General features: G+C 42.0%; 1 protein-coding gene across 1 annotated transcript; it reads right to left on the reverse strand.

Moving 5' to 3' along the window:
• Positions 1–661: 661 nt before the first annotated feature.
• On the reverse strand, positions 662–9,943 carry LOC119351992 (structural maintenance of chromosomes protein 3-like). Its single transcript, XM_037618750.1, has 29 exons — positions 9,929–9,943; positions 9,784–9,859; positions 9,268–9,306; positions 9,095–9,162; positions 8,944–9,015; positions 8,742–8,821; positions 8,473–8,551; positions 8,283–8,400; positions 8,031–8,206; positions 7,178–7,423; positions 6,979–7,100; positions 6,763–6,907; positions 6,492–6,664; positions 6,299–6,398; positions 5,423–5,559; positions 5,270–5,334; positions 5,100–5,236; positions 4,277–4,364; positions 4,045–4,194; positions 3,341–3,492; positions 2,974–3,165; positions 2,703–2,886; positions 2,541–2,611; positions 2,305–2,456; positions 1,970–2,138; positions 1,738–1,884; positions 1,439–1,534; positions 1,118–1,292; positions 662–962 (listed from the first exon to the last, which is right to left on the reverse strand). The coding sequence occupies exons 1-29, from the start codon at positions 9,941–9,943 to the stop codon at positions 772–774; spliced, it is 3,615 nt and encodes a 1,204-aa protein (XP_037474647.1). The 3' UTR covers positions 662–771.
• Between the last annotated feature and the right edge of the window lie 790 nt (positions 9,944–10,733).

Below are 10,733 nucleotides of genomic sequence, written 5' to 3' on the forward strand. Positions count from 1 at the left end.
CCACCCCTAGCCCGGCCAGGCCCGCTAAACCCCGCCGGCCACGCTGCAGCAGGCTGGCGTCAGCGCCGCCAGCACCCCGCCGTTCATCGCCGCCCCCCCGCCTCCCGGGAGTCACGCCGCAGACCCGTCCCGGGCCCAGATCTGGGCCGAGAGCCGCCGCCAGGCCGCACCGCTGTGCCACCCCGCCGCCAACGACGGCGCCACCGCCCAGCCGCCTGCCCACGCGGTGCTGGGGAACCCCGCCGCCAGCCAGACCGCTGCTGCCTAGGAGCACCCCTCGGTGCAGCTCCGCCCCATGCCGGAGAGCCACCGGGAGGGAAGGTCAGGGGGCCGCCGCCACCAGCATCCCCGGGGCCAGGCCGGCCGCGGTTGCCAGCGATGGTGGCGGGGAGGAAGGGGAGAGGGGGGCTGGAGGAGGAGGAGGTCGCGCGCGGCCGGTCGCCCGCGGGGGCGACGCGGTCGCGAGAGGAGAGGGAGGGTTCCTGATACTTTTCACATTAAGAAGATGAAGACGTCGCGTAGTGACATTCAACCAACAAAGAAACATGCTGCTAACTCCAGAGCGCCATTCGTGGAACCCACTTAAGCAAAACAACATAAAGGATAATCAGTAGGGTACAGTACTCGAAGAAGAACACTGCGAATCTCCCATGAACAAACACGTACGTGATCCCTAAGCATGCCTAAACAAGTTCATATACACAACTACATCAACTGTGGCCTACAGTATAAGTATGTCCAGAGTCTGAAACACTCCCAAGGCACCTTTCCTCAGCTGGCATTTTGCGCCTGGTCCTGCTCAATGAAGTCCAGCGCTTGCTCCTTGGATACCACGTCGATGTAGCTCACTCTGCTCTTGTGCGCCACACCGTATATCTTATCCGCAACTTTCAGAATCTCTGGCCTGAATGTGGTTGCGATGAACTGGGTGTCCGCCATGTCAGCCAGACGTCGCACCACATCTACAGCAACACTTAAGGAAAACATCAATAAGCTTCCTCCGAACGCGATGAACATTTGAACAAATATTACAGAGACTTGGTTAGAAAAACAGGCACATCAAGATTCTTCTATGGTGATGATAAACAGTCAAGCCAAAGAAAAAAATTAAGGATACTGCCGACGGCTGTTCTGTACTGAGAATCCAGAGCGGCGTCGATCTCGTCGAAGAGGTAGAACGGAGCCGGATCACATCGTTGGATGGCAAAGATCAGTGTCAATGCCACCACTGTCTTCTGTCCCCTGGACAACTGTTTCATGGACTGAGTGTCTCCCTTGCCAGTGAAGGAAACCTGAAACGTGATTGAGCACGATCATCCAAACAGGGCGCGATCACCATAATAATTCAGGAATAGCATCACAACATCATCTGGATTTTTATGATGGGGTTAGAATATATTTCATGAATGCATAGAAGACCTCTGCAAAGAACACATGCCTTGACTTTCACGCCAATGTATCTGTCGATTCTCCCTTTAGGATCTGCTTCACGAGGCCCGTCCTCATCATTGTCATCGTCCTCGGCATCACCATCCTACAAAAATCGAGGGGAGTTAGGAAGTCTGAGAATATAATTTATCTTTCAAACACACATGTGAAATAACAAAAATCAGAGTGTTCAGAGAAACCCCAAAAGATTAAGAAGATTCTTCTTATAAAGAAGTATACATAATGGATAAGAAGCCAAAAGTGCAAGAAATAGAACAAAGGTTGGTGGGCAAACAAAGGAAAAGAAACCTTTTTCTTCATCATAACCAAGGCTCCATGGCCACCTTGCACTAATTCAGAGAACACTTCGCGGAAGTGCCTTGCAACTCCTTTAAATGTGCGTTCGATCGATTCATCCTTTTTTTGGTCTAAAAGCGATATCAAGTCTCGAATTTTCTGCCATTCCAAGCAGCAGATTTTATGAGATTACAGGCTTAGGATGATCATAATGGAAACAGGTTTTACTGATCAAAAAGCTTACCTTGTCACCAAGGGCAAGTTCATCCCGTCTTCTCCGCAGTTGATCGCGTTGTTCATTGAAGTTCACATACTGGTCAAGAGCCTTTTGGTTGACATGACTAAATTGCTTCAACTGCTCATTGCGGTCATGAAGCAGCTTCTGCAGCAGCAGCCTATCTTTTCCCTTGTACCTATATTTTTGCCAGGAAAAAAGATGAGCTAACACGGTATCATCGCACCGCCTTATTTATGTGCTGATAATCACTAGTACATGATAATGAACCATACAAAAAAAAGGGCTCCACATTGTGCAACTGACTCAGCAAGTTTAGCAGCTTAAGAAAAATGGAAACATACTTTTCAAAAGCATCAGCGGGCAACGAGCCCAAATCTCGCATCTTTTTCATACACTCTGCTTGCTTGGCCAGATGCATTCTCCTTCCGTTCATCAACTGTTCCAAGTCCTCCGCTGCATCTTGCACAGTCTGCTCCAAATTAGCTTGAACCACCTGTGTTTCATATGTACACGTTATATAACAAGTCAACATTATACAAATTAAAACCCCGGAAAACAATCTTTCTGTATAAGTTACCTTCAGATCATCCCTTTGTTTTTTCAGTTGCTCCATCTTTCCCATAAAGTCATTAATTGCATCAATATTAGCTGCCCAAATTAAATATCATTTAAGGGTTAAGGCGCATCTCCATCTAGTAAAACACAAAAGTGGAAGAAAAGTCAACCGATGCTGATATACCCTGCAGAAGTGTAGTCAACTCATCAAGATTGCTCTTCGACTGTTTCAGCTGTTGCTCTTTTGATTTGACTTCAAGAGACAAGGCTTCAGAATCTGCAGATGAAATTATCGCTTCCAGCTCTTCTTGACGCCTCGTCAGATTAGTTGATAAATTGGTCTCCAGTTCTTCTTTTCTTGTTTCAATCTGTATTACATAATAATTTTCACTTTTGTTAGAGCTAATAGACTTCTGCTTCTGTACAAGCATGGTTACAAAGCTTCATTAGACAACCTCAATGCGATTGTTTTTACACAAGAGAAACTTCTCCTTCAATGCAGCAATTTCAGGATTCAATCGCGAAAGGAGATCTCTTTCTTCTGATGTTAGCTGGTCAATCAGTTCTGTTCCCATCTCATTATTTTTCGTTGCAATGCCAGATTGGATTTGCTCAATTTGGTTGCGGATGTTGTCGAGTGATTTTTCCTGCAAGGTAGAAACTATAAGGCTAAGGCTACATTCCAGACACAATTACAGCAGGAGTAAATAAGGATTCACATATGTAAGGACATCTAGACCAATACTAATAATACTCCTTAACAAAAAAAGAAGGGGAGTCTACCATCAGCAATGAAGAAACAAAGTAGAACTGATTAAGTACCTTCTTTCCAAGGGCTTTCTCAAGTAATCCTTTTTGCTTCATTGCCCTGGTAATATCATCCTTAAACTGTTCCAACTCCGACTTGGCATGATCACGTTCGGCATCCACTTGTTGATGTTTGGTAACTAAATCCATAATTTTTCTATCTATATGTATGGGAAGTTAAGAAAGAGAACTCGTGGATGTATAAGAGTTTTCTTGCAGATAAACAGTAAACATCTGGAGAACTTATCAAATTTTCTTCACACATTCAAATTATTTTGGACATGGAGCCAACAAAATAGAAGCAACCAACATGAAGTTTATTTTGGACATGGAGCAAACAAAATAGAAGCAAGCAACATGAAGTCATAAGTTTCAGTAAACTGTGGTGTACTGGTAACTGAGTACGCACACATCCATATGCTTTGATCAAGTGTAAGGCGGCACAAACACCAGATCATTCTGCAATAGTGGTTAAACCTATGTAGGGTTCATACTTATTTCTATGTAAATAGTGACAATGAGCTCCAATGCAAGCAACGAATCTCAGATTAAAATGTGGAATGAAAAACCTGAACTATTTTGCCCGCCAGGCCTGCGGTAAGAAGCACTAGCAGATGTATATTTAGCTGCAGCGGACGTACTACAAGGAAAGAACATGTAGTCTTTGCACTAGACTCTTGCAGGAGAAATAGGAATATCATTAAACCAAAGCAGGATATCTTGCAGCTCTTTTCCCAGATTATGCAGATGCACTGTCTTTTCCTGGATTGTTGTTTTATTGTCCCTAATTATTTTTACATACTTCAATCTTGAGCGCCTATAGTCAAAGAAACCTCCTGTCATACCACCATCACTTGAAACTTGATCACCTGAGAATAATCGGAGTGTCGATTTATGTGTTAACAATAATATCATTACAAGGACAAGTCAAGAGGAAGAGTTTAGAGCTACCATCAAGTGTGATGCAATCTAGATCATTGCTGCGTGCAACCCTGGTCGCAGTTTCCAGGTCCCGGCATATAACTGTCCTACCAAAAATCTGACAGAAGTTTCAAAGTTAGCTAAAAATGGATTGTATGAAGGTGAAAAGAAGTGCAACTTTGAAATAATAAGTTACCAAAAAATCTAGCCTAGGTGATTGTAGGAGTGAAGCTACTTAATATGGATGAGGATGGGTCACTGGTAAGCATGTAGAAATGCCATAACCACCCTAAAAAAGTGCTCTAAAAGGTAAACATGCACAAATGGAAACATGGGAATGAAGAGACCAATATTTCGAAGCAACACAAGACCTTATTATATAGTTTTTAATAAGACTCCAACTGACACCCTTGGGTGCCATGGAAGCACCCCCCCCCCCCCTTCCAGTAATGCAAAATAATTTTTACTATGTACTTAACACTAGTTATCTGACAAGTTAATGCTATTTTAGGACTATTTGTTGAGATTATGATGATGTTTAGACCAAATTATAGTATCTATAGTGTAAATTTTCAATATCAAGGACATATGCAAGACATCACCGAACAAGGATATTCATATACAACTATTAGATAATTTGACATGGCACTTGTAACTCGAGAGATTTTTTTGGGTGCCAAGACACCAAGCAAACAAAGGCAAGATGGATACACGAGATGACAATAAAAAGGAGGCATTCAACGCAAACTAAGGGTAAAATTGACCAGAATAGTAGAGCCTGAACTAAATTAACCATGATAGCCCAATAAAAGATGTATTGGAAGGAGAAAATAACAGAAAAAACTTGAATCACCAGTTCAAAAGCGGGGCGATGCTCGGCACGGTACTTTAACCTCTTCAACAGTGGAACAAAATCAGAACTTTGTGGAATATTGACGCGCGGAGCGTACACTCTGTTCAGTGGTATGAAAGTCACCCGTCCATCTCTATCTTCCTCTTTGTCTGATGAAGGTCCATCTTTACCTTTCCTCCATATATCAATTATATCCGTTGATATGTCGTCATTTGCAACCACCACATGGAACAAGCTAATTCACATCAGTAAAGAGTAGGTTATTCAACAGTAAATGGTGAAATGGAGGGAAAGGGATTCAAGATAAGAGGGCAGTTGAGGACCTATTTCCAGCAGCGACCTCAACAGCTGTAAAAAACTTCTCTTCGCAGTCAATTAGTTCTATTACTGGACCAAAAACTCCTTTCAAACCACGTTCCCTGACTATTCTGCTAGCGTAATTCAGGCCTCTCCTGGTATCCTGTGGAAGAAAACAAAATTAGCACCATGCAAAAATAGCTTTTAAGCGGTCCTTGCAGAGAACAATTAGCAATGCTACAGTATATGCCAAAAGAGGTGATCCGTAACTTAAAATCCGAAGATACTAAACGCAAATTGCAAAACAAAATCAGGTTTTTGCTGTACTATATATTGCAGAATCTGTGTACGTCTGTTCTTACTAGGGGTGCAAGAGGCATTCCTCTTCGTCCCGCTGAACTTACCAATTAGCTCATAATTTTCTGATCACTTGCCTAAAATTAACACTACATTGTATTATGGTATTGTCCACCGGCCCGACTGCTTGCGTCCCTAGGAGAGTATTTTTGATTTCTTATTCAACAATTGGAGGTTGTTTATATGTTCCTGACTAGCATGAACCAGCATCAGTAAGAATGCCTCACTAGAGTGAACACACATCAGTATATCGCATTCTCAAGAATCAGGCTAACCAGCAGCAACATTATAAAATAAAAATCATTGAAATTTTGTAGTTGAAACAACCAAGCAATGCACAATCAAACTAGAGAATATAATTTTTTTTCAGTTATAATATGGCATCCTGTCCTGGAATCATTTATAGATGTGTATACGTGATATGCAATATGCAAGTACGTACATAGGAATAATAATAGAAACCCTTGGAAAGTAATACATCAGAACCACTAATTAATACGTATTAATTAACAAAAAATATGTACAAAATGATACATTTGGCATACCCTGGGTGTGGCATAGTCAAGACTCTTCTGTGCCTTCACAATATCTTCCTTTAGCCTATCGATTTCAGCTGTTACGCTATTTTCCTGCTTCCACAATGATCTGTGACATTTACTTTCTACTTAGTATATAAAGTCTAAAGCAACACATCTTCAATCAAATCACAAAGTTGTAGATGCTAAGAAATGTGCGCACTTCCTTTCATCTTGAAGTGCATCTTTCTGCTGCATAAAGTCATTATAATCCTTTTGTCTGTTTGCAAGAGCAGACTCTAACTTGCCGGATTCACTTCTCCGAGACTCGATGTAGTTCGTCAAGCTATTAATTTCACCTGTAAGTTTCTGAATCTCTTCTTCGAGTAAGCTTTCCTGTCATAACAGAAAATCCAATTGATGAGTAGAGTAGCACATCAAAACAAAGGTCCAGAATGAAACTTGAAGCATCAAACAGGTCACTGGTTCAGTACCTGCTTTTTATTTGATGAAAGTACACGCTCGAGATCATGAATTTCTTTCTGAAGCCACTTATCTCTGGCAGCCTCATTCTTAAACTGAGTTGCCCTCCCCTGCTTTTGGTACAATACGCTCAGCTGCTTCTCGCGGTCCGTTATGCTATCCCCACAAAGTGTGACGTGTCAAAATGAATATCCATCAACAGGTAAAATTTATCTGTTATGTTTTACCTTTTTGACATCTCCTCCTCTTCCTGCAATTTGGCCTGGTGTGCATTACTAATTTCGGCCAATTCAGAATTTGACCTTTCACTCTCTTTCCTCATACTGTGTAAATCCTTCGCAGCTTCATCCTAACGATCGAATCCTTTTAGTGTGGAAACAAAACAAAATTACTCAAATCCATGAGAAATCTAAAAGTGCGGAATACCTTTGCTCGTTTTTCATTTGAAATTCTGTCTTCTATATCTCTCAGATCCAGTTCAATCTGAGTAACTAGCTTTAGTGCTTTAGTACGCTTCTTCTCGGCATCTTCCTTTTGAGACTTGATTTCATCTATCCCTTCTGTACAGACTTCTATTTCTTTATCAAAACTCTTGACCTTCTCACGTACATCTGCCACTTCATCATCCGCATTAGACAACATTTCAGAAAATTTTCTTCGATCATCATCCATCTAACAAGAGACAAATCAAATGAAGTGAGTAGAATAAGCATTACATTATACAACAGGATCAATGTTTTAAATAGGTTGGATCTAGGGTATCTCCTTTTGGAGACAATGCCTTGTGCAATGGCTAAGATCCATGGAGTTAACATTCAAATTGATAGAGCGTGTATTATGGCACAGCATGAGAATGCTTACAAGACTGTGCGGAGAAGCATCTTACACATTTCCAGAAATGCTACTGAAGGAATACAGGTGTTGTTCAACAAAGGAAATGGAGAATATCATCCATTAACAATTGTTTGTCTTCAATATTTATTTTTGTTTTTGTTGTGTCACTTAATTCATAAGTCCACAAAAGTGGGAGCTCATGTTATGTGTCACTATGCTTCATATAGTATTTCTAGTTTTCTAGACTCGAGTTGTCTGAGCATTGATGAGGAGCTCCAACAATTGTGGAAGACAGTCAAACAGTGATACTCAGGTGATCGTTTGAGTGGGAAATGTTAATGATGTGTTCAGCCTTCAATCATTTTGTAATGAGACTATTCAAATTTACCTGATAGAACATAATAATATCCAAGGTGAAACTATGTAACAGAAGGGAAAGACTTACTGAAACTAATTCGTTTTTAGTATCATTCAGTTCATGGTCCAACAGATTATACTCAAGTGATCTTCTTTCTTTGTCCAGCTCCTGGTACTTCACTAGTTCGTCTTTCTCTTCATCAAGTTCTCTCAATCTTTCCTCCAGGTAGTGGACAGTTTGACCAATCTGCTTCCTTTTATGGGCTGTTAATCAAATAATTAATGGACGTCTCAACACAGAGAAAAAATATACAGATATTTTTTGGTGATTTAAACTCGCCTGTTTCTTGCAATATTTTCAAGGTCTCCCGACGCCTATCTTCATAAACACGCGTACCGCCAATCTCTTTGAGAAGATCCAGTCGCTCAGAATCCTTCATTAGAGTAAGGGATGCAATCTACACATGAAAACTTTGTTAATATCATATTTGGACACATCACAGGAACAATCAGATGAAAACAATATTTACCTTCCCCTGCTGGACAATATAGTATGGATTAGAACGAGAGAAGCCAGCACTCTCCAGCAGGTTCATGACTTCAGTTTTACTGAACATGGTAGCAACAAGTGGGTCTCAGCAAGCGACAAGATACAACACTACTAACCAGTGTATATCATAAGACATACTCCGTCCGAAAAAGCTTGCCCTCAAATGGATGTATCTATCACCAAGTTAGTGCTAGATACATCCATTTGAGGGACAAACTTGGGACAAGCTTTTTCGGACGGAAGGAGTACCTAACATGTTTCCCATCCAGGTAGTATTCATCCTTCTTTGAAGAAACCGTCCTCCGCAGGCGTACCTCTTCTCTATCAACCTGCAGGAAATTGTACAGTTTAGAGGATCTTCTGAGTCTCTAGAGCAGCCATATAGGTGGAGAGGAAAGTAGTATCTGTAATGATTTGCACACACTCATGCTGAATAAATCAGAGGACTTACTGGAATACGGTTGTCCGAATTATCAAACAGTATCTCGACAAAGGCAGATATAACCGAGTGTCCAGCACCTTCCTGGAAATGGACACTAGTATCAAACACCAGTCACTTGTTTCGACTATTCAGATTTGATCGAAGAAAAGACAAGACATACATGGAGAAGAGCTCCCCTATCCTCACTGCGCAGGTTCTGAAACATGTCGCTTAGGACAAAGCGTATAGCTAGAGCATTTATCATGGCCAAATTAGGAAGAAAGCAGCATGTAAGTGTCAACAAGCATAAGCAAGAATAGTAATTCAGCATAACCGTGCGTTTGAAAATATTACCGTGGAAAAAGTTCGATTTGCCAGATCCATTTGCACCAACTGCGACAAACAGTTAAATCAATGAAATTCATTAAGAGCACAAAATTATGCAGTGGACTCCGAAGTGGATTTCTATCATACTTAGAATTAAAATTTGATACTTCACCGATGTGTCAATCGGGAAAGATTTGAAATCAGTACCATCATGCCAATAATGGAGGCACAGAAGACTAATATGTTTTAACCAACAAAAATCATTGGAGGAACACATTTAATTAATTTAATTTGAACCGTGTACGCAAGTTTAGAGGAGATTGCTAAAACTGAGAGTAGCAATTAGACATTGAATTGATTCTTGGATTAACAACTACTGTAGTGTTGATCATTGCTACAAGTCTGCAAGTTGCCAATTTGATTGACGGGCTGATAGAAACAGCATTTAAGTTAGCCATGAACCAGCTTTTTAACCGAGAAGAACCTCGGTACTCTATAGCTAGCCAAGTTGGTTAATTACAGGGAGGAATATGTTTGGATTACCAACTACGTTAACTTTGGGGCTGAAAGGGTCAGTTGAGGTCTCCTCCCTGTAGCTCTTAAACCCTTGAATTACCACCTGCGTAGACAGCCATTAATTACGTCAAGATGAAGCAGTGATATGACGGCAGTTGCCCAGCAGAGTTACCTTCTTGATATACATGGTTCAGATGGGGAGCGAGAGAGAGATCACGCCACAATTTAATTCTGCCAAAGATAGGACGATCAATCGTGAGCACAGCATCCAGGAGAAGAAGTATACTAAAATTCTACTCCCTCCGTTCCCAAATACTTGTCTTTCTAGGCATTTTAAATGGACTCAACATACGGATGTATGTAGACATATTTTAAAGTGTAGATTCACTCATTTTGCGCCGTATGTAGTCACTTGTTGAAATCTCTAGAAAGACAAGTATTTAGGAACGGAGGGAGTAGCAAATGAGTGCAACTGCCGCGCGCACCAAGGTGGTAATGTTTGGTTCAAAACCGCAAGGTGGCGACGGCGGCGGGAACGCGGCGTCCCGGAGAGGAAGAACGTACGGTAACTGCGCGTGATCGTGGCCACGCGCGCGCGTGAGAGGCGGAGGGTGTTGGTGGAGGGGGTGGGAGCGCGCAGCGGGATGGAGGCGTCGGCGATGACGCTTACGATGCACGGCACGGTTGCGGCAGAGCTCTAGGGCATCCGGCCGGTGGTGGACTGGACTACGGGAGGGGTTGAGAGCCACGACGGTAGTAGACGACTCGCGAGGAAAGAGGAAGGAAAGGCACGGGAAATCAGGACGGAGGAGAAAGGAAGTTACGGCAAAAGAGGGAGACTTAATTTGGCTCCAGAGAGCAGATCATTTCCTTTTAGCATATTTTTATCCAATGCGGTAAGCAACCTGAAAACAGACAATGTCAAGAAATGAGTGCACCGTTCGTCGTAACTGAAAATAGACATTTTTCGTGTCCCT

This window comes from Triticum dicoccoides, chromosome 2A (genome assembly GCF_002162155.2).
Source record: "Triticum dicoccoides isolate Atlit2015 ecotype Zavitan chromosome 2A, WEW_v2.0, whole genome shotgun sequence".
Lineage (NCBI taxonomy): Eukaryota > Viridiplantae > Streptophyta > Magnoliopsida > Poales > Poaceae > Triticum > Triticum dicoccoides.